The 24,626-nt window shown below is 40.8% G+C and overlaps 1 protein-coding gene across 1 annotated transcript; it reads right to left on the reverse strand.

The window, feature by feature from the left end:
• Nucleotides 1-1,414: 1,414 nt before the first annotated feature.
• LOC135515051 (anoctamin-6-like) lies at nucleotides 1,415-22,326 on the reverse strand. Its single transcript, XM_064938861.1, has 20 exons — nucleotides 21,984-22,326; nucleotides 15,022-15,092; nucleotides 14,349-14,477; nucleotides 13,283-13,348; nucleotides 12,357-12,644; nucleotides 10,727-10,840; nucleotides 10,484-10,599; nucleotides 10,179-10,313; nucleotides 9,797-9,902; nucleotides 9,417-9,477; nucleotides 9,126-9,271; nucleotides 8,878-8,955; nucleotides 8,507-8,732; nucleotides 7,962-8,131; nucleotides 7,538-7,635; nucleotides 6,679-6,809; nucleotides 4,699-4,904; nucleotides 4,257-4,462; nucleotides 4,066-4,171; nucleotides 1,415-3,919 (listed from the first exon to the last, which is right to left on the reverse strand). The coding sequence occupies exons 1-20, from the start codon at nucleotides 22,075-22,077 to the stop codon at nucleotides 3,704-3,706; spliced, it is 2,763 nt and encodes a 920-aa protein (XP_064794933.1). The 5' UTR covers nucleotides 22,078-22,326; the 3' UTR covers nucleotides 1,415-3,703.
• Between the last annotated feature and the right edge of the window lie 2,300 nt (nucleotides 22,327-24,626).

A 24,626-nucleotide genomic window follows, 5' to 3' on the forward strand; every position in this document is an offset into this window, starting at 1 on the left:
GATGGCATTGAGGAGTACACCACATCAGTCACTGGCTTCATCAATAAGTGTATCGATGACGTCGTGCCCACAGTGACTGTACGTACATACCCCTACAAGAAACAATGGATTACAGGCAACATCCACATTGAGCTAAAGGGTAGAGCTGCCACTTTCAAGGAGTTGAACTCTAACCCGGAAGCTTAATGGAAATCCTGCTATGCCCTCAGACAAGCCATCAAACAGGCAAAGTGTCAATACAGGACTAAGATTGAATCATACTACACCGGCTCCGACGCTCGTTGGATGTGGCAGAGCTTGCTAACTATTACAGACTACAAAGGGATGCACAGCCACGAGCTGTCCAGTGACACAAGCCTACCAGTCAAGATAAATTACTTCTATGCACGCTTTGAGGCAAGAAACACTGAAACTTGCATGAGAGCATCAGCTGTTCCAGATGACTGTGTGATCACACTCTCCGTAGCCAATGTGAGTAAGACCTTGAAACTAGTCAACATTCACAAGGCCGCAGGACCAGACGGATTACCAGGACGTGTACTCCGAGCATGCACTGTCCAACTGGCAAGTGTCTTCACTGACATTTTTAACCTCTCCCTGTCGGAGAGGTAATACCAACATGTTTCAAGCAGACCACCATAGTCCCTGTGCCCAAGGACACTAAGGTAACCTGCCTAAATGATTACCAACCGGTAGCACTCACGTCTGTAGCCATGAAGTGCTTTGAAAGGCTGGTCATGGCTCACAAGAGATTGCATCATCAGTGGATCTGTTGATGCAATCTCTATTGCACTACTTCACACTGCCCTGTCACACCTGTACAAAAGGAACACCTATGTGAGAATGCTATTAATTGACAACAGCTCAGCGTTCAACACCATAGTGCCCTCAAAGCTCATCACAAAGCTAAGGACCCTGGGACTAAACATCTCCCTCTGCTACTGAATCCTGGACTTCCTGATGGGCCGCCACCCATGTGGTAAGGGTATATAACAACACATCCACCACTTTGATCCTCAACACTGGGGCCCCTCAGGAGTGTGTGCTCAGGCCCCTCCTGTACTCCCTGTTCACTCATGACGCCTCTAGCACTGAGGAGCAGTACCTTAGACTGCTGCGCCACTCAGGAGCCCTGTTGTCATAGAGATAGATAGAGGACTCATCATGGATATAACCCGGTTTAACATGGACATTGCCATTGAGAGCTTCCACCATTTTAAAGTCGTCAATTGGGTGGGGATTCCTATGAATTAGGAGAAATCAGCCAAAGAAAACAAACTACTTTAAAATGCAGTCACAGACGCTATAATAGCACAGATGTGCAATTATAGCATCATTACACATGTGCAGTTTTTTGGAAGATGAGCTGTATCTGACCTGAATTTTGAAATGACGACCAACACAATCACAGATCTATATAAAATACAAAGAATTTTGATTTGGAATAACTTACAAATTACAATACACTAGACAAAATACTTGAATGACAAATATTGTACACAGGGGCAGATTGTTAGTTCATATATACCTTTGGTTTAAAACAAAGCACAATATAATACAGCAACATGTATTGAGAGTGTCACGCCCTGACCTTAGTATTATTTGTTTTCTTTATTATTTTGGTTAGGTCAGGGTGTGACATGGGTGATGTATGTGTTTTTGTTCCTGTCTAGGGGTTTTGTATGTCTATGGTTAGTTGCCTGTCTCTGCACTTGTTTATATATAGCGTCACGTTAGTTTTTGTTGTTTTGTATATTTTATTTAGTGTTTCTTTGTTAATAAATAGAAGAATGTATTCACATCACGCTGTGCCCTGGTCTCCATTCAACGAACGTGACAGAGAGGTTATATAAGAGGTTAGTCTATGGCGATAGACTTCTATCAAAATGCTTAAATTAAAATACATATGTCAAAAATGTTAATGTAAATACTTGAGGTGACCATGAGTTTGTATGGAAGCCCGTTCCCGCCACCAAAAAATAAAATCTGACTAAGAGTTATGACATAGTAAGTCAGAATTATATGATAGTAAGTCATTATTATGACATACGTTCAAGCGATCTGTATCATATAAATCCAATGTACACTTTGCATCAGGCCCTCAACTTAAGATAACCTTATGCATATCCTAGTCAATCACACATTGTGTGTGTGTAAGAAAGAGAGATTGTGGTGATATTGTTCAATATTAACGTATTGAAAAGTTTTGTTGATGTGAGTTGGTGCCTGTTTGATGACATCTGGTTGACATCAGAGTTAATTAATATGTACAAAACATTAGGAACACCTTCCTAATATTGAGTTGCACTCATTTTTGCCCTCAGAACAGCCTCAATTTGTTGGGTCATGGACTCTACAAGGTGTCAAAAGCTTCCACAGGGATGCTGGCCCATGTTGACTTCAATGCTTTCCACAGTTGTGTCAAGTTGGCTGGATGTCCTTTGGGTGATGCACCATTCTTGATACACGCGGGAAACTGTTGAGCGTGAAAAACCTAGCGTTGAAGTTCTTGACACTCAAACCAATGCACCTGGCACCTACTACCATACCCCATTCAAAGGCACTTAAATCTTTTGTCTTGCCCATTCACCCTCTGAATGGCATACATACAGAATCCATGACTCAAAAATCTTTCTTTAACCTGTTTCTTTCCCTTCATCTACACTGATTGAAGTGGAAGATCAATAAGGAATCATAGCTTTCACCTGGATTCACCTGGTCATGGAAATATGTTTTGTACACTCAGTGTAAAGCCACTGATTATTCAATAATGTAACTTAGAAATGAGTTACCCAATCAGAACCCAAAATATAAGATTGGTTTACTCTATTGTGCGTAAACAATGTAATTGTAAACAACACAGTATTGCTTCAAAACATGGTTAAAAATATAATTTGTATCTGATGGATGGTCAGTCCTGCATCCATGTGTGAGTCCTTGTGTCTATGTATTTGAGATTGGTTACATTTCTCCTGCCCCATTCCTCAGCTGTGGTGGGAGAAGCTTTGTTATTGTGTGAATCCCAGATTCTCATAATTATACCTTAGTATCTCATAACTCGTCGTCAGATATTTTGTCCTGGGTGGCGGGAACGAGCTTCCATACTTGATGGCTTGCCTGGTCAACGCAATTTGAGCTTTTGGAATTATTCCTGACTAAATCAAGCACACCTTGAATATTAGAAATGTTTGGAAAGGCCTAGGCCACAAATTGTATAAAAATCTGTATGCTTTGTTTAAAGAAGAAAAGTAATGTTGTCATTCATAGTCTTCCATATGGCATTGAATCCGAATTTTAACATTACAAGACACATTAAATGTAACAGTGTATACATGTGCTGTATGTAACTCCCAGGCACTGTTGTGTTCCTCCCAGAAGTGTCTAAGTTAAGACCTCCAAAAAATGTCATCATTGTAAAAATACAAGACACATTAAATGTAACAGTGTACATGTAACAATCAGTGACATAAAAGTGCTAAATATGCAATAGATCCAGAGATTTGAGCAACAGAGCTGAGCTTCATGGCTGGTTTGGTTAGTCGTAGTCCCCACCAAGCTATTAAGCTACTAATAATATTAATTCATATTAATTAAAGTTATTAAAACATGTATTGAATACATCTTTAGCTGCTCAACAATACTTGGAAATATTGTAGGTCCTGACAAAGGCAGGACTCCCTCTTCTCTGACAAAGCTTCAGAGATTAAAAGTAAAGGTCCATAATCTCCTCCTCCTTGTCCTCATTGTGTTTAAGTATCTTATCACCGACAGGCTTTAAGCGTTTGGTCACCAGTTTGAGGTTGGTCTCGTGAAGGATAACCTGGCTCAAGTACTTCTCTCGTTTGATCTGTTCCCTCACTGTGTAAGGCACGTCCGGGATCACGTAGGACAGAACGAACTTGGTCAGGTATACAATGTGCTGAGGGGACAAGGGTATAAGGGTCGGAAGGAGGGAAAACTTTATTAGGACTTCTTGAAAGGCTAGAAAATGTCTATCTGGCATTAGACTATACAGTAGAAAGAAAAATCAGGTCAAAGCAACGTTTCAGAGAAATTTCTACTCACCTCTACAACTATTATGAAAGCCATCTTGGCAGCTATCACATGCCAGTAGTAGATGCTGTATTCATATTGTCTGTGGTGTCCTGGTGGATATCTGAAATCTCGATATCTAAAGTATGACAGAGAGACTGCATGAACTATTTCAATGTCTAACATGATTTCTTTGAAACCCCTCTCATATACATTCACATTACCTGCAGGTGGTGCTGTTATTGAACCAGTAAGGTGTTTGCAAGGGCCGGCTCTTGTTGGAGAAGTCCTGGATGTCGAACACAGAGAGCGTGTTGTTGATGTAGCCCTGCATGGTGTGACTGGAATGGTCTCCATAGGGATACACAGAGAAAGACCAGTAGTAAACTAATCGTGGGATCATGTCTGATGTGAAGGCAATGATCATGGCCTGGCAGAGAGACAAGGAAGTGGAGGAGACAGTGCACTTTAAACTGGTGCTCATCATAATAGATGAATTATAATCTAAGAATGTCACTACATCAGCATGGTAACAATCAAATCATATGACTGACATCCAGTGATGGGATTATGCAATGGAAAATAAACCAAGATAAATACATCATCTTAAAAAATATATGTATGTTTCATAATACTTCATAATCCAATGGAGGAGCCATCACTCACATTTGATGCCACAGCCAAGATGGCGACACCTTGGAGAATGGGTTGCCACGCCCCAATGTCTTGGGCCTTCTCTGGAACCATGCGGCGGAACTGGGTGATGATCTTCCAGGCGTCCACCCGGATCTCAAAGAGGTTATTGACCAGAGCCAGGACAGGAGCCAGGGGGAAGGAGGCCACAAACAGAGTCACAAAACCAAACTGGATCACTGTAGGAAAAAGCCACGCAGACACATGTTGGGGAATAATCAGAATTGGTTGGTAACATAGGTAAGATGTTTTATATTCATCATATGTTTGTAAGTTACTTCTCATAAGAATGTATTTTGTTGTACTATAGTGGTGGCCATTGGCAGTTATCTGTTCTCTGTCAGGACTAAGTTGCTTGGGCTGCAGAGAGGGGAGAGGTCAAGGTGTCATCATGTGTAAACATATCTTTTGCTCCACTGTGTCTGTGTGCCAGTCACTCCCTACTTTTCCCATTGGGGAGAGGAGGATGGCAGTGTCTGGAATCATTCTATGCTCCCTCTTTAGTTGCCCCTATCTTAACCTATAGCCACACTCTCCTCTCCATGAGCTTGTCCAGGATTGGTTGTATTTAGAATTGGTTGTATCTAAATGACAATTTGATATATATCATAGGGTGGGGGTAATGTCTTGGTACCATTTTGTACCAAGGACGAAATAAGAGCTTTGTTTAGGAGACCAAACTGAACGATAATTTATAGCCAACTCTGTCTGGCTAGGGGATACTCCTCTCTGAAGTAAAGTCTTTCTTTGTGTAAGTTCCTAAGACCTGTGGTTTGTCATGTCGTCTAGGGGGGGGGTGGATCTTTGCTATAAAGGATCCCATTTGCCATTATGTTGGGACTCTCAACTTTTCATTAGAGATACTGAACTGTTGAAAGTCAAAATGCTATTGCAAAAGCTTAATTATTATTAAAGGTGAAGATTAAGCATAACTCTGACTGGTGTGTGGTTGTCTCTCATTATTTGGTAAATAGAGGAAATTTCCACGACACACAAAGCCAAATTTGATCACTGCAGAAAAAAAGACTTTACATCAATAGATCTGGGAACATGATACTATGATAGTAGCTGATAGGCTAGCTAGGGGGGAACCTGATGCTATGATAGTAGCTGATAGGCTAACTAGGGGGGAACCTGATGCTATGATAGTAGCTGATAGGCTAGCTAGGGGCAACCTGATACTATGATAGTTAGTAGCTCAGAGGCTAGCCAGGGGGGAACCTGATACTATGATAGTAGTTGATAGGCTAGCTAGGGGGGAATCTGACACTATGAGAGTAGCTGATAGGCTAGCTAGAGGGGAACCTGGTACTATGATAGTTAGTAGTTGATAGGCTAGCTAGGGGCAACCTGATACTGTGATAGTGGCTGATAGTATCAGGTTCCCCTCTAGCTAGCCTATGATAGTTAGTAGCTGAGCTAGGGGCAACCTGATACTGTGATAGTGGCTGATAGTATCAGGTTCCCCTCTAGCTAGCCTATGATAGTTAGTAGCTGAGCTAGGGGCAACCTGATACTGTGATAGTGGCTGATAGTATCAGGTTCCCCTCTAGCTAGCCTATGATAGTTAGTAGCTGAGCTAGGGGCAACCTGATACTGTGATAGTGGCTGATAGGCTAGCTAGAGGGGAACCTGATACTATGATAGTTAGTAGCTGATAGGCTAGCTCGGGGGGAATCTGATACTATGATAGTAGCTAGGGGGGATTTGCATCATATAGCTTATGTCCATCCAACCCTTCTAGATTAAGTAAGTGCCTCGGGGATAGGTGGGATCTGGACAGAGTCCAAAGAAATAGCAGGATCAGCTTAAAAAACTTCCCAAGCATACGCATATAGCTACCACCATATTGTGTCCACACCTATCCAATCCTCTCAGATCTACAGAGGTGCCAGGGGATAGGGGCTAGGGTGGGAGAGAGGGAGAGAGTTTGCCTCATTATTCATATCTTACCCATCTCCAGGTATTCATAGAAGAGGCCCAGCTTCCCAATGGGCTGCAGCTGATAGTCCTGCTCCCAGCGAGGAATCACCTTTTCAGACCCCACACGTGTGCAGTAGCGGAATATCAAATTCTTCATCCACCTGATGATGAGAAACATGTCAATCGCAGAATCATGATGCTTATTACAAGGTAATAGAGCTCGCCAGCTTGTAGTCCTAAAAAAACGGAAATGAGTTAGCATTTTCTAAAGGGAAAATCCTAAAAAACTAAAATTTGTTAGCATTTCCTATGGGGAAAATGAATAGGGAAAGAATGGGGTTTTGGGATAAATGCCGAAAATAAGGTCTGAGGTTAAAATAGGATTTGAGATATTATATGTTTTGTCCAATGAGATAATATCAGTCAGTTAACATGACCTTAATGAATTATGAAGCCTTCATGTGCTTTATGTTTTAGTTTTGATTACATAAATGCTTTAAAAATCACAAAAAGCGATGTTAGCTGATGAAGATGATCTCATAGAACAAAACGTATAAGATCTCCTAAGCCTGTGTTTTTGGCATTTATCCAGAAACCGAACAAAAAAACATTAATTTCCCCATAGGCTTTGGCCAATAAGCCATGGTGGAGTTAGTCTACCGTTAGTGCCTACAAAAAGACACCTTTATGTTTGCTCTCTGAATCAGATGATAATGATGTCTGAATACAGATACACTTGAAGATAAGGGGGTATTTCATTTTGAGTTGGGATGGAATAAACCATTGAACCAACCCTGATCCAATGTAACCGGGAAACTTTACGGTTGCTGGGCTCCTAGAGAGCTGATGTGGTTGGCCATTTTGTTCTTCCATTGAACCAAAAACTTACGGCAGCAACACCTCCTGAATGTTATTCCAGATGGCTTTACCGCCCATGATGACAGTAAGCTGGGTTGTCAGCTCAATCAGGCATCCTCCTGGATCACACTGGTAAGGATAAGATACAAACAATGCATCAACCAATGTCGGCCATCTTGTAGTATTACATGATTAAGCACCTCCATTCAGACAACTTGTAGTTAGTGGAAGATTTCCAGGTTCATTCATTTTAAATATGAATGTCTCTTTTAGTCAAACACAAAGGCCACAGAATGCAACAGCTAATAATTTGGCAGCGAAGTTAGAACACAAGCAAAGTGGAAAATTAAAACACTGTCATACAGAATATGTGATAACACAGTACCAAGCACCAAGCTCCAATCAACTGAGCCTTCAATCAACTGATCTTTCAGTCAACTGATAGGCGTACGTACCTCCTCATTCCTGTACTTGCCCAGCAGGTAAACAGGTTGCCCAGGGTAACCAACCACTTTTCCTTTGGCAAAGGCAATGTAGAAGCAGGAGGAGTAGTAGTTGACAAACTGGAACAGGAACATCTTCAGAGTCAGACTGTTCTCATAATCCGTCTTGGTCCTTGGTAGCTCTTTAAAATGAAGTGAGGCATCTTCTCAGTCTCATCAAAAAAACATCAGGCTTAAATCAAGCTTTTGCTGTGTCCATATTCTGCAAGTAACTCTGGATAAGGACATCGGCTAATGGCTATTGTGGTGGTGCTAATTTCTGTATAAATCTGTTGGCATACATACATTTGGATTACTTCAGACCTATTGGTGTGCAATATTTACAATGGTATAATTGCAGAAGAATTGCAGAATGTTTGGGGCACTGCATAAACCTTGCTACGGCATGTTTGAGTGAATATTAGCCCTTGTCTGAAAGCAGTTTGAGAAACACCATAGTTCTGTATAGCAAACAACATATTTCCTGTTTGACATTGTTTGACATTGGGGCGTCTCACCAAAGTCAGTGATCCAGATGGCTACCCTCTCATACAGGATGTTGAGCACCATGATTACTACGAAGCTGATGATAGAAGCAGTGACGGAGGTGGCCATTTGTGCGGTCACATACTCCTTAAACGGTTCGAGCTCCTTTAGGTCAGACTGGAGTCTCGTCGAAAATGAGAAGAATACTGCCAGTCGGTATACGATGATGGCCACCACTGACGCTAGGATCAACACAATCTGAACACAAGCACAAACACAAGAATTGGAGGGGTCAGACCTGAATCAAAGGTTAGGGTTATATAAAACATGTTTTGCTGTTGGAGTGCATATGAATTGGCCTATTTAGAACAAGATAACAGTAGAGAAATCCAAAAGTTTTTACCCAGAATAAGACAGTCCCGATTCCTAAAGACACTCTTATACACCGTCCACAGGCTGTATAAGGTACTTTCTCTTTTGCCTAAATGAAGAATAACATGTTTTACAATGAAGTAATGATACAGGTAATATTGTCCTTTTAAAACAAGTATATAACATTACTATCATCGGTTGTGGAGTGTTCTTCTAGCCTCCTGAGTCTGACGCTATGGAATCACCATAGGGACTGTGTGACGAACACATCTTCCTTACCCGTGTGACAGGGTTGATTCTCTCGTGGTTACACTTGGCCTCATACTCAGGACGAGGTTGCTCCTCCTGCTCCAGGAACTCCACGGTGTCCCACTCATACTCCAGCTCTGCCTGGTATCGCTTCCAGAACTCCAGAAACACGGTCACTAGAACCAGGATGGGAATTATTTTACTTGCCTGGTCCTAGACTGTAGCATGTGCTGAGGAAAACTCTAATATCGATAAAATAATACAGTTTATGAAACCTCTACATTTGAACATTTGGTAAGTTTAATGAATTAAATGACTCACCCCAAATGGCCATAAAGACAGCAAACACGAGCGTCCCATAGTTATCAAATATGCACAGTTTCTGAGGAAGGCAAGGTCTCATGAAATACTTAGCTTTTCACATCATTTTTTCAGTCCATCCAAGACTCTTTGTAAATATATACAAAAACAAACCCTGTTCAAAAAGGTTTAAAATGACTTGTAGCATGTCTCATGGGCCAAAGAGTCTAAGAAAACGGTCTGACATAAAAAGCATTGGCAGATAGAATTTTAAGGGACTCACTATCCATATACGTCACTTTCATAATCATAATCACTCTGAATTGACCATGTGAGTGAATGAGAAAAAACCTGTACAGCCATGGACCGGAATTAGTGACCCTAATATTTGCAATACTTACTTTAGAAGATTCACAGGTGCTGTTGAGCCTCCAGTATGTGCACTCCTTATCACACTGCGGACACATCACAATATTTCCTCCAATCAAAGGGTCGCACACCTCTTTGCTGTCCAATAAATGAACAGAGCAGATGGGTTAAACTTCATCAAAAACTCAACAACAAAATGCAACAAAGTTGTTAATCATTGGGTTTTCACACTGTTAGCGTGTCAGGGAACAGCATGGAAGGAACATCAAGTAACTTATATTTTACTCTACTTAACCTTGTGTCCTGTCCTGCACTAATTGATCTTAATCTGATATACACTCGATTTAGCAACTTGTAATATATTTATATGGTGTTGTGGATTTCTGAAATACTTTCTTTGAGTTTTAAACTTACCTCCAGGTGCTTGTTTCTTGAGTCGTGTACCCATAAATGAAACAGCCAAGTCCAACAATAGCAGCGAGGGCCAGCATGGCTGTATAGAAGCCCAGCCAAGCAAAGTAAATACCAATCTTCTCCCCATAATACTTTCTGTGAGAAAATGAAAGAAAATATTATTTCCCTCCCTTATTTGCTATAATTACAATGATTAGGCCTCCAAGCACATTCTGTTCGGAAGAATAATTTTCAACACCTTATTAAACTAAAGCAGTGATGTGCATGCAATGTGCATTTTTGCAAAAGTAGATTAAAGTATGAACCTTATGAGATCAAGTGGCTGCATCTTATAGAAACTTTTAGGGTGAGCCCACTCGTAATACAGGAGGTATCTCTCATTGGGGCACTCATCTTCCTTCGACCTGACGTTGAATCTGCACTAAAGTAAGTTCACAGAAAACAAAACTAAAAAGTCCATAAAAACACTGCTCAGTCTTTTCACAGATTGATTTGTGTTTAATGTACTATGTTGTCAGTTACTAGTGCCACCCTTCACCGCCACTCACATCATGTAAGGGATAAGCAGCCTTGTACACCCCCCCATCGAGCAGCTTGGTGACACCAAACTTCTTGATGTTCCCTCGCACCTCATAGGGGGCTCGGCTGAGGATGTAGTAGGCCTGAGGAGGAAGACCAACAATTCTGTTGTCATTGAAGTGTAAAGAAAAGAGCGTTAACACTGTGTTTTAAGTGTAGGTACATTGATATTTTTGTAGTGCAAGGGCTGAATAACCAATCTAAGTGGTCTACCGACCAAATATCTTCCAATACCATTAAGCAGCATCAGAAGCCTGAGATGCTTAATCTACCGAAAGAAAGTCAATGAGGTGACTGCTTTTTAGTGATTTATTTTTCATCTCTATCAAAATCTAGTGTGCTGCTGCATCTTTAACTTCTTATTGGTTGACTTTGGGTTTATGCAGTGTTGGGCCGTCAAGGCCAGCAAGGCCTTCTCTGCTGGCCTAAACATTATCAGAATATATATTTTTTTTAAAAATATATTTTCCCACAAATATGTATTAAATTATTCCCCAGAGTAAGAGTTACACTCTTCATTTCATAGCGTTCCTCTTGGTTGCACTGCTTCCAGCCCCAGGTTGAGATTTGGAGGGCTGGTCATTATGTTAGATATTTTATCCAATCATATTCAGCCATCATGTGTTGCCAGGGGTCTAAAATCTGCCTTCAGGCCTTCAGAATCAACAGTGCGGGCGCTTGTAGCTTAAAGTGAATGGAAATTAAAATTTAGTGTCAACCAATCAGCTTTAGAGTTGGCTATTGTACGCCTGCTGGCTGGCTCCAGTGTTACACAGGAGCCAGCTAGCAGGCGTAGTGCGTGCAGTCTTTTCATTGGATTACCAATATTGAGAGGCAGGTCCTATATGGGCAGGTCTCAGAACTAGGAAACTGAAATTGATCAACGAATTAATTTGCGTACTACTAAACTGTTTTTTCAACCCACAATGGCGGAAGGAGAAGATATCGATTTGGTCGAGGATATAATTATAACGCCATTCTCAAGACAAACTTTTCAAGAAAAGTTAGACATTGTCAGGAGAGGTAGACGCCGATGCTACAAAGCCTGTCACATTCGGGAAAGGGGTTCGTTCGCCACTTTCAATTATGGGCGCTATCAATGACTCACAGGCTCCAAGAAGCACTGCAAACTGTACTGCTGGGAATGCCTATTATTTGCAAGTGATCGATTTGGTGTTTGGAGCCACACTGGCTTTGCTAACCTGAGTTTTCTAACCAAGGCAGCAACGAGACCCCAATGTACGGCTGGGCACTTACAAGCAATGGTGCTTTTGAAAACTTTTGGGGACACCCGAGTGGATCTACAGCTCAACGAACAAGCGCGCAGGGCAACGAAGCTGCACAATGAAAAGGTATTGTACTCTTCCCCTGCAATTCTCTGAATAAAAATGTCAATTTCAAGGTGACGCAACGCCTGGTTATACTGCGTTTCTGTTTAAATGTATAGTGTCTAGAGCCATGGCATCATAATGATGGTAATAAGAGGTGGATTAATTCGGGTGGGACTGTGTAGGACTTCACTGAAGGCCCAGGCCCCAGAACCACGGCACGCTACTGGGTTTATGTCCCATGATGAGGTAAAGAAAGCAGCGCACTTGCCATTCTACTCCTCATGGACGGCGTGAAGAAGAGGTCCCGGTCCTTCACGTAGAAGTACTCCAGTCTGTCCTTCTCGAATGGGGCGGTGAAGTACTCCGTCTCCTTGGCTATGAGGTCCTCGCTGGGGTAGAAGTGTCTGGTGATACAACTGAGGAAGTTGAAGGGCGAGGAAGTGGTGGACAGGTCATTGGGCTGAATGGGCAGCTTGATGTGGAGAACCTCGGCGTAGGTACACAGCACGTCCCAGGGTATGTGCACCTTGACGAATAACAGCTTCTCATCCACCACCTTGTTGAAATGATGAAGATAAAACAACAAGATAAGGCAGCCCTTTTCATTTCAACTAAATATATTACAACTTCAGTAATCCCCTAAATGGAAATGAAGAAGATATTGCCATGATCCTAAATGACATCCTCCACATAAAACAAGTACTAAAACATCACATTAATCTAATGAAATGCTTTATTATCTACAAAATCAGAAGTTGTCTCTGTGTTTATCAATGTTAACTCATTGATCCTGTTCCATAAAATACCACTAAAGTTTGCCAATAATTGGTCAACTACTCAAATAATTGAATTGGTGCCATAGTTTTCAACTGCAATTCAATCTCAACCCTTCCTGAGGAAATAGTTGGCTGTTAAAAGGAAAACTTTGTAAAACAACTGTGTCTGCCATCTAAAATGCAGCCAAAAACAAGATCCACAAGGTCACTTAAATAAGCAGTATGATAATAAAACTGTGTAACAAAAACAAACATTAGGTGTTTCTCTACCATTTAAGACCAAACGAATGTAAGATACTAAATATTGTTTCCACCCAATCGTCCCTGAAGATCGACACACTCAACCCCACTCTGCAAGCTAACAGCAGAGTAAATACATACAGCCAGTCCTTGTAGAATGCATTATGTGGCCACTCACAGATCTGGCAGCCTCTAGTTCCATCCCCATCTTCATCAAGCTTGCCTCAAAGTACTCTCTCCGTTGCTAGGGAAGAGAATACAGGATGTTAAATCAATGGATCCTTTGTAACACTGTCCCTTCAATTTCCCTATTGGATGAGATCCAATCTGTTTCCCTATTGGATAAGGTCCAATCTGTTTCTCTTATTACTCTTGTAATGAAAAGTGCTTTACAAATGTTAAATGTAATATCTAATACATTATTACATTATTACTATTAACCCATCTTAACTGTGGTTGTGTATAATAAATAATTAATTAAAAGTGTCATTACATTGACATTACATTGACTGATTTCCCCTCGATGAATAGCAATGCATTGACTGATTTCCCCTCGATGAATAGCAATACATTGACTGATTTCCCCTCAATGAATAGCAATGCATTGACTGATTTCCCCTCGATGAATAGCAATGCATTGACTGATTTCAACCATGTATGAAACTGACTACATCTAATATGGGAATTGTGTGTACGATACAAGACGCCTTCTGATAAAACCATGTCAAATAAATAAAAGCTCATTGGTCAATCAAAATACATTGCTGCTACATACGTCTGTATGCTTCTGTTAAGTGCATCCACAATACTTGTAAAGAATTGTAAATACAGTATATATATATGTAAATGACCTCATATTAATCATAGGGATACCTTAGATCTGACACACAGTGACTGAAGCATAGAAAAACTCCCTGTACAAATATTCAGAGTCAATATTCCGGGTGTACAATGAGAAAGCGTTGTGTGAATGCCTTAGGTCCTGGCATAATATAACATAGGTTTCTATGACGGAACATAACACTGATTCCTACAAGTTAACATCCTTGATGGAATGTGGCTTTAGTAACTTGTTTCATAGATAATACAGTACTCCTCTTAAGCTATAAGAAATCACATTTAGATTCACAGATCCTCAAAACTATGCTTACATTGTGAAACTGCATTTCATTTCAAACATGCTTTTTCACAGCACAGTAGGAATACTGTTTTTAACTTCTGTCAGACAGAAACTTGAAACTTACTTTACGTTTCTGGAACGTTCTATTTTTGTCAGTCTCCTTCATGTCCTCATCTTCATAGACTAAGACAAAGTCGATCCGTCTAACCCCATCATTGAAGAACAGAGATTCAGATTTGCCGTTGAACTCAGCCTGTGGGCAAAAACAACAGGCGATATCTGGTAGCTCCACAGTGATATCTGGTAGCTCCATAGCCTCAAACTCAAACTCTTCTTCTTCCATGATATCATACATGTCCTTTACCGAGAGAGGGACTGACAGACAACCTCACTGTGCTTGTATGGGACCCTACTAGACAACGTCTTTCTCAACTGACACCAGACGTAGATGGGAGAGGAAGGGAAGTGTCTACAACAGCAAAAAGTGACACACCCTTTTTTGTTCCATGAATAATAACAGTCCACATTTGAATTGGCATCAAACATAGACCTCTCTTGTAATTACAGATATTTGGCACATTGATTCATGCATTTTCTGCATATGAAAATACAAAAGTGAATCAATCCACATCCTTCTTGGTGAAATACAAGAACAAGCCATGTTATACAAATATGGTATTAATTGTAAAGGTATTCATTGGCAGCTCAAGCTAATACTACAACTACCATCAAAGCTATGAGTACTAATCATTTTCATAATGCAGAAATATTATACAATTTAAAGGGTTGAGACTCACCTTCTCCACTTTGGGCACTGATGCCCCCTCAGGTATAGTCTCATAGGTTGGCAAAAACTCCTGAGAATAGACTGCCCCCCCCCCCCCCCAAAAAAAAAACAACAACAAAAACAAACATGTATTAAAGACATGAGAGACATGCATGACAAGATCTTGATGGAGATTTGACTCTTCTTAACCACCATCTTTTGTAAGACTCTGACAAGGCCCAGCAGATACACATTATCAGATTTACTGAGCATATGCACCAGTGCAAAGTACTCACATCTTTATTTCAGAGGGGAATATAATACCAAAGTAAAGCTCATTCTACAACTCACATTAAATTGTGTTCATTCAGTTAAATGTGACATTTTATTGTGCCTGGTACTACATTCATACTTTACACAACAGATGACATTCCATCGGGAAAACTTCTAAACGTCCCATGGTAGAAAGTACTATGGAAACCTAATGTAACTGGAATCAGATGGTGTTTGGAAAACATTACCCTTAGTAACACCCTGGAAAAGACTGTAAATGTTCAAACTCAGATACTCCATGATGGAATAGTTTGTTTAAGTCTCTTAGGCAAATACCTCCATTCGACAAGTTAATAGCAACTGTGCTAATAAAACTGTGCTGAAAACATTATTTTAAAATCTTCCAATGTTATTGAATTGAAGCATGCCTGATGTACTTCACTTGACTTGCTTGCATGCAATATCTCTCACTTTTTTTGGCATGCAGATCCTTTGAAGTTACCAGAAATACTTAGATACTTGCATACTGCATGCCATGTGTCATGTATTTCTCCAAGTTTGACTGTGAACATATGAGACACAATACAATATTTACCTTCAGCAAAACCATCTAGCTATGTGATTTATACAGGCAACCCTTTCCCCCCTGTAGAGTGCTTCCCTAGGAACAGACCTGCTACACTGAGCCTGCTTGAACTGATGCTAGACCATGTGAAAGATTGTGTTTACTAGCTCATGGTAGAAAGACAGACTGATGAAGCACCAGCTCTTGTTGGAAGCACTTTCAAAGTACTTTGTTAAATGGAGAGAGTATAAGACACACTAAATGGATGTGGATGTTTTTCAGGCCCTTCCCTCATTACATATATATAACCTGAAACTACAATTATTATCAAGTAATTATCTATTAATGAAAACCTGCCTGGTCCCAGAGAATTGATACATTGTAGGAGAGTGGGAGTCCACATTGGGCCAATAATAGGTTTGTTTTTTAAATTTAGACTGGGGTAGGGGAAAGCTGTGCAGTCAGCCATAGGCTATGACTGAAATCTGGCATCTGTGAATGTAATCAGTGCAGTTGTTAGGCCTATGCCTATCTATTGCTATGTCCTCCAGTGTGATCAAGGAATACTTATATATTCCAGAGACCTTAGTACAACAACTAGCGACTTAGTCAAGTAAGTCACTGTAATGGCTAAGGCCTTAGCCTGACAACCACCGATATCCCAAAATTCGCTGCACTTGTGTCAGAAATGGGATGGGGCATCCTTCATGGTAAACACTGAGACCATCGAAGGTGTGCCTGTGCATAAGGAAGGCTACATTCTTCTGCGATAAAATATATCGTATGGCGAAAGATAATGGAATCCACGTGAATTTACCGTAGTCCTCTATCATTCCCATCTCTATCTCCGTGTCGCCCTCCAATTCTGTTTCAGACAGATACTCAATTTAAAAATGTATTTGTACCCATTCTCACTCATTTCAATAAATCTGTCACATATCACAAGTCATCAATGGTTAAAAGTGGAGGGTTGTCTGGAACATCTTACCGCAGGAATAACGCATCATGTAGATTACTGCCAATGAGCTGCATTTGTTTAAAAATTCCCACTTTATTTGTCAACATTGTTTCAAAAGAAAAAAACGCTGCATGCTTTTCAGAACAAATTCTAATTTCAAAGAATGGGTGGGGTAGTCCTATACGGACTATTTGCACTTTAGGAGGAGGGTTTTTGAGTAGTCTCTCTAGACGTACCGGTTCCCTCTCACCAGCCTTTGAGCGATTTGGCAGCTTTGTTATGCTCACAAACTCTCTGAATAGCATTCGTTAGGCCCGTAGTGTAGTTGTCGTTTTCCGAATTCCACATAAATTAATGATTCTGATTGGGAAATGTTATTATTGCATTTGCTGGTTATTATTAACCAGTGGGCCCGTGAGTGTCCTCAAAGAGCTTTGGAGTCCTCAAAAAGTAGGGACAAAGTGAACAAATTGAACATAACAGTACGGCCAAAATATCTCACATTCAATTGAAGGATTGTTTGACATCCATATTGTGGAATTTCATATCTAGAGTGTTGACAATAAATATAGGGCACATATTTGTCTCTTAAAATGTGACCCCTTGTTATCTGTTTTGTTCCCAACCAAATTCCCTGTCAGATACTGTTCCCTATACTGTTCCATATTAGATAGACCTACAGTTCCCCCACCATACTGTTTCCCATTAGATAAGTTCAGTGGCTACCCATCATTCATTGCCAGTTTTGCATGTTATTTTGGCATTAATACGTGTCACATATCAGTTTGAAAACAATGTAAAGCAAATATACACTACCATTAACAAGCTTGGGGTCACTTAGAAATGTCCTTGTTTTTTAATGAAAAGCAACTTTTTTTGTCCGTTAAAATAACTGTCACGCCCTGTTCGAAGTATATTGTGTTTGTCTGCATTTATTTGGTCAGGCCAGGGTGTGACATGGGTTTTTTGTGGTGTGTTTTGTCTTGGGGGTGTCTAGCATAGTCTATGGCTGCCTGAGGCGGTTCTCAATCAGAGGCCAGTCTGCAAAGAGCTGTCAGTCTGCAAGGAGCTGCCAGAGCTGCCAGTCTGCATGGAGCAGCCAGAGCTGCCAGTCTGCAAGAAGCCGCCAGAGCTGCCAGTCTGCATGGAGCAGCCAGAGCCGCCAGTCAGCATGGAGCAGCCAGAGCCGCCAGTCAGCATGGAGCAGCCAGAGCCGTCAGTCTGCCAGGATCCGCCAGTCAGCCAGACTCTTCCAGATCTGCCAGTCAGCCAGACTCTTCCAGATCTGCCAGTCAGCCAGACTCTTCCAGATCTGCTAGTCAGCCAGACTCTTCCAGATCTGCCAGTCAGCCAGACTCTTCCAGATCCGCCAGTCAGCCAGACTCTTCCAGATCCGCCAGTCAACCAGACTCTTCCAGATCTGCCAGTCAGCCAGACTCTTCCAGATCTGCCAGTCAGCCAGTCTCTTCCAGATCCGCCAGTCAGCCAGGATCTGCCAGAACCGCCAGCCAGCCAGGATCTGCCGGATCCAACTACCTGCCTGAGCTTCCTCTCAGTGCTGAGCTTCCTCTCAGTGCTGGGCTTCCTCGCAGTGCTGGGCTTCCTCGCAGTGCTGAGCTTCCTCTCAGTCCCGAGCTTCCCCTCAGTCCCGAGCTTCCCCTCAGTCCCGAGCTTCCCCTCAGTCCCGAGCTTCCCCTCAGTCCCGAGCTGCCCCTCAGTCCCGAGCTGCCCCTCAGTCCAGTGGGGTTCTGGGTGAGGACTACTAGGCCATGGTCGGCGGCAAGGGTGGACTATCTTAGGACGCGAGGAGGAGGGACTAAGACATTGATAGAGTGGGGTCCACATCCTGCGCCGGAGCTGCCACCATGGACAGACGCCCACCCGGACCCTTCCCTATTGTTTTGATGTGCGTCCGGGAGTCCGCACCTTAGGGGGGGGTTCTGTCACGCCCTGGTCGAAGTATATTGTGTTTGTCTGCATTTATTTGGTCAGGCCAGGGTGTGACATGGTTTTTTTGTGGTGTGGTTTGTCTTGGGGGTGTCTAGCATAGTCTATGGCTGCCTGAGGCGGTTCTCAATCAGAGGCAGGTGATTATCGTTGTCTCTGATTGGGAACCATATTTAGGCAGCCATATTCTTTGAGTGTTTCGTGGGTGATTGTTCCTGTCTCTGTGTTTATTGTCACAAGATAGGCTGTATAGGTTTTCACACATTTATTGTTTTGTTTAGTTATTTCATGTCGAGTTCATTTATTAAAGAACATGAATAACCACCACGCTGCATTTTGGTCCGCTTCTTTTCCACCAGACAAAAGCCGTTACAATGACTATTGTAGCTGGAAACATAGGGGTACAGAGGCCCATTATCAGCAACCATCAGCTTTGTTCCAATGGCACGTTGTGCTAGCTAATCCAAGTTTATCATTTTAAAAGGCTAATTGATCATTAGAAAACCCTTTTGCAATTATGTTAGCACAGCTGAAAACTGTTGTTCTGATTGAAGAAGCAATAAAACTGTCCTTCTTTAGACTAGTTGAGTATCTGGAGCATCAGCATTTGTGGGTTCGGTTACAAGCTCAAAATGACCAGAAACAAAGAACTTTCTTCTGAAACTCGTCAGTCCATTCTTGTTCTAAGAAATGAAGGCTATTCCATGCGAGAAATTGCCAAGAAACTGAAGATCTCGTACAACGCTGGAAGGGGCAATTACTTAAAAGAGAAAATAATGAATTAGTTTAAAAATAATAAATGGCTTAAAACGACCAATATAAATAGTAAAATGTATCAGTTCCAATTACAGTCAAGAGGGTGGAACACTATGATGCATAAAATTCATGCTCGTTGGGAAAATATTTTCGATATCCCAATACCATGGCATCAGGTTTATGAACTGATATACAAAACAACAATGACCAGTGGTGGAAAAAGTGCCCAATTTTCATACATGAGTAAAAGTAAAGATACACTAATGGATAATGACTCAAGTAAATGTGAAAGTCACCCAGTAAAATACTACTTGAGTAAAAGTCTAAAAGTATTCGGTTTTAAATATACTTAAGTATCAAATGCAATTGCTAAAATATACTTAAGCATCAAAAGTAAAATTAAAAATACAATTATTTTGATTAAGCAAACCAGAAGACCCAATTTTTTTTGGAAAGCCAGGGGCCTACTCCAGCATTCAGACATTATTTACGAACAAAGCATGTGTGTTTAGTGAGTCAGCCAGATCAGAGGCAGTATTGGTGACCAGGGATGTTCTCTCAGGGAAAATGTATGGAGTAAAAAGTTAATTGTTTTCTTTAGGAATGTAGTGAAGTAAAAGTAAAAGTTGTCAAAAAATATAAATAGTTTAGTAAAGTACAGATAGCTCAAAAAACTACTTGAGTAGTATTTTTTACTTAAGTACTTTACACCACTGCAACTGACGCATCAATCCATTCTTTTCCATTTAAGCTATTATAGGAAATTCTCGCCACAAAAATAATGCTCTGTATATTGGGCATTAAACAGTCAGCCCTGTGCAGACTCTGCCATGTGGAAACAGAATCAAAGAGTATCTCTTTTGGTACTGTCCATCGGTGGCTTGTTTTTGGAGTCCAGGAATGGTATGTTATGTCACAATATCAGGGCACGGTTTGACCTACAAACTGCCTTTTGGGGGGATTTGAAGGACCACAGTCAGTCAATAGGAAATATCATTGTGCTGTTGGGCAAAATGTTTATTTTGGGGTCAATTTCAGCAGAAATGTTGTCGATGGGGAGTTTCAAGTCCCTAGTGGGACACCATGGGAGAATGGAGAGATGTAGCAAGAGGAAATGGTAGAATTATGATTTACTGGGAAAGCTGGGTTGATCTGTGGCTGTCTGAAGGTTTGAATTAATGAGTGAGGGAATAAATACATACACACATGCACAGTACAAAGGTTCAAGGTTCTCCAATCAGAGGTGAGGGTGGGGATGTGATTATTGTATGTTTTGTGTTTAGTTATTTATGTTTTTTATTTTGGTTTAATGCTGTGAGTGGTGTCTGTACTGGTCCTGGTGGTTATCAGTGTGCTTGCTTCCATGCCCTCCTTTGGTCCAGGGAAGTGGCTTCGCCCTTCAGGCCTCATGGGGCAGGTGGGGGCGAGCGCACCCACTGACCAGAGCACCCACTGATGGGAGCAGCATTGTTGTTGCATTGTTGTTTTAATATATATATATAGTGTTTAACATACACATCCAAAATGTATGAATAAAAAACAGTAATATTTTACACACACATGAAGGTCCCCATAAGCAATGATTTCTGATTATTTTGTTTTTTAACACAAATGTGAAAAATTGGTGGATATAGCATTTTGGAAATAAACTCTAAAATAACTATAAAGTAATGATCTAGTTATTAACAAACTTCCCGAAGATCCCGACGATCGAAGGATATTTTACTGTGTGGGAAAGTGGGTGCGAACATTGGGCCAATAATAGTAGTGGCAAGCTGTGCAGCCAGCCATAGGCTATGACTGAAATATTGCGTCTGTGAATCAGTGTGGTTGTTAGCTTATGCTATGTCCACCAGTGTGATAAAGGAATATTTATGTATTCCAGCGGCCTTAGTACAAGAACTAGCGACCTCTTCAGATGAGTCTGACTGATTGGTGTAATGGTTAACGTGTTAGTCTGAGCCCCACAGATATTCAGGTACGAGTCCCGGTCACGACACCCCAAATTCGCTGCGTTGTATGAAGTTGTATGGAGCACCTTTCATGGTAAACACTGAGAGCATCGAAGGTGTACCTGTACATGAGTGACCTTGGACTGACAATCGCAGAAAAAGTTTGAGTCCAAGCTAATCTACTACAATTTTACTGATGATAATGAAGTGTATAATAGCATATAGTGTAGGGTATATTGAGGCAGATTAAAAAAAGATAACTGAGTTTAACGTTCCTCAGCTAAGCAGAACCCTCTCATTACAGAGGGCAATGGTGGTGCCAAAAGTCAATACTGTTATTGCATACTTTTTAAAGTTTGAAATAACAAAGGAGAAAATATATAAGTGACATAACAAAATAGAATTTGAGCAAATAAAATAAAATGTTGGTTCGTGTTAGACGGAAACGATAGGTTACAGAGGAAGGCTACATTATCCCGCCCTTTTGCCTTGCAATTAATCCTCTCCGGTTGCAAAAGATAATGAAATCCACGTTAACTCACCAACTTCCATTCCCATCTTTATCTCCGTGTCGCCTTCCAATTTTATCTCGCACAAAAAATCAATTTCAAGAATGTTGTCCCCACTCTCAATCATCTCAAATATGTCACATAGTACAAGTCATCAACGGTTAAACCTGGGTAGCAAAATGTCACAGCGGAATTAACGCATGTAAGATCACTACCAATGAGCTGCATGTATTCCAAAAGTTCCCACTTTATTTCTCAACGTCGTTTCAAAAGAAAAAACATTGCATGCTTTTTAGATCAAGTTCAAACTTGAGAGAATGGGTGGGGTAGTCCTATACGTACCATGGGTACTTTATGATTAGTTTTTTTAGTAGTCTCAGACAGGCGGGTTTCCTCCCACAATATTGTTACCAAAACAATGTAGGTCTGCCATTTCCCAGTTCAGTTTTTCAGCGATTTAGCAGGACGGGCAGCTTTGTTATGCCCATATAATTACGGTCTGAATAATTGACTGTGTGTATATATATATAACATACACATATATACACAGCCAAATATATATATATATATATACACAACAGCATTCTTTAGGCCCGTATTGTAATATGAAACTGTTTCCTGTTTCCATATGCAATGAATGATTCTCATTGGGAAATATTATTATTGCATTTGCTGGTTATTAATAGGTATGTGATTCTCAACCAGGGGGCCCCTGGGGGGCTTCAAAGAGCTTAAGGGTCTTGAAAAAGCAGTGGTAAAACGAACGAAATGAACATAACAGTAGGAAGGCCAAAATACCTCATATTTAACTGAACAATCGTTTGACCACCATTAATATATTGTGCAATTTCATGTATTGAGAAACCCGAACACTGCTCTTGCCAGTATCACTGCTCGTTATTAAGTACGTGTCGCCCGCCCAAAAGGCCTGCGTTATAGAGCTTTTTCAAAAAAATAAAAAAGCTCTGACGAAGGCCTTGAGGCCGATACGTAAAGCTTAATAAAGAGCATTGATACTAGCAAGAGCAGTATGCGGGTTTCTTATTTTTTCTCATCTTTTTCAACTATTACCATGCACCTGCAACAAAGATAGCTCAGATGTGCGAGTGCCTTTTGAATTTTATATCTTGAGTGTTGACAATGAATATCGAGCACATCTTGTTATCTGTTCTGTTCCCAACCGAATTCCCTGTCAGATATTTAAAAAAAAATATATAAAAAATAATAATAAAAAATATATATTATTTATATATTTATTTACAATTTAGCATTAACACTGGAGTGATAGGTGTGCAGATGATGATGTGCAAGTAGGGATACTGGGGTGCAAAAGAGCAAAAACAAATAACAATATGGGATGAGGTAGTTGGGTGAGCTATTTACAGATGGGCTGTGTTGTTCCTTATTAGATAGACCTGCTGTTCCCTGCTCCATATTTGATGTACCTACTGTTCTCCACCATACGGTTTCCCATTAGATAAGTTCACAATGTTGGCAGATACTTTAATTCCCCATCTTTGCTTCCTATCAGATACTGATACCTCATCAGATAGGTTTGGGTCAACTGTTCCTTATACTGTTCCCCATCATAATAGTGCCCCGACAAATATTGTTATAACCTTTCTTATCAGAATACAGAGTATAGCCATGATGACAAATTGAAATGAAAGCAAATACAATATTTGTCGAAATACATTATTTATATGATTAAAATGAAAAATAATTAATAATGAACGCGTCATATGCTGCACATTGATTGCGCACATTTTCAACACCAGGGAAATCGTCAGCTAGATTCAGCCAAGGGCCATTTTATTCTTGAGATGGTCTTGGGGGCGGAACATAATAAAAACATATTTGTAGACTTCAAATTGACCGCAAGAAGCCTAAACATATATAATATCTGACTAAAACAGAATCATTTCAAACCTTAATTACATTTGGGAACATTGGGTACCTTCTTTCGGATGGGATATTAAAACTGGAGTCCTGACTCTGTGGCCAGTCAAATCCCATGACGTTTATTTTAAGAGTAGGGGTTTTCACCCAGGTGTCATGGCTAAAATTCCCAACTTGGCCACATTCCATCATGACCACCTAATCATCCCCCTCATTCCTAATTGGCATACATCACTCATCACTTCTCCACCTGATAGCTGATGTGTGGTGAACGTTCTGACACAAAAATGGTTGCTCAGTCGGTAGATAAGTGCTATATAAATGTATATATTTTTTGGTATACAATCACATACGTGGCGGCAGGTAGCCTTAGTAGTGGTTAGAGCGTTGGGCCAGTAACCGAAAAGTTGCTGGATCGTATCCCTGAGCTGACAAGGTGAAGAGCTGACAAGGTGAAAATCTGTCGTTCTGCCTTGGAACAACGCAGTTAACCCACTGTTCCCCGGTAGGCCGTCATTGTAAATAATCATTTGTTCTAAACTGACTTTCCTTGTTAAATAAATACAACACATGAGTTTGAATACTTGGGGACATATTTCCAAAATTAAAATCAATTGGAGCTGATTTCCTGGTCTTTTATGTCCAACAATGAAAATTCAGAAATCTTGGGGGGGTCAAATAAAACTAAATTTGGTCCGCGGGCCTCTACTTGGGGAACCCTACTCAATGTATCTAAGCAAAGAAGACAGGAACCATGAAAAGATGTTGAAGTAATAC

The sequence above is a fragment of the Oncorhynchus masou genome, chromosome 26 (assembly GCF_036934945.1).
Source record: "Oncorhynchus masou masou isolate Uvic2021 chromosome 26, UVic_Omas_1.1, whole genome shotgun sequence".
In the NCBI taxonomy this organism is placed as follows: domain Eukaryota; kingdom Metazoa; phylum Chordata; class Actinopteri; order Salmoniformes; family Salmonidae; genus Oncorhynchus; species Oncorhynchus masou.

Excerpts from the sequence above, each read along its gene's own strand:
- LOC135515051 (XM_064938861.1), bottom strand. The coding sequence starts at position 22,077 with ATGATTGAGAGTGGGGACAACATTCTTGAAATTGATTTTTTGTGCGAG. Across the intron at positions 8,956-9,125 it reads GAATCAACCCTGTCACACGG|GCAAAAGAGAAAGTACCTTA; the intron begins GTAAGGAAGATG and ends TTCTTCATTTAG. Across the intron at positions 4,905-6,678 it reads CTATGAATACCTGGAGATGG|TGATCCAGTTTGGTTTTGTG; the intron begins GTAAGATATGAA and ends TTTTTCCTACAG.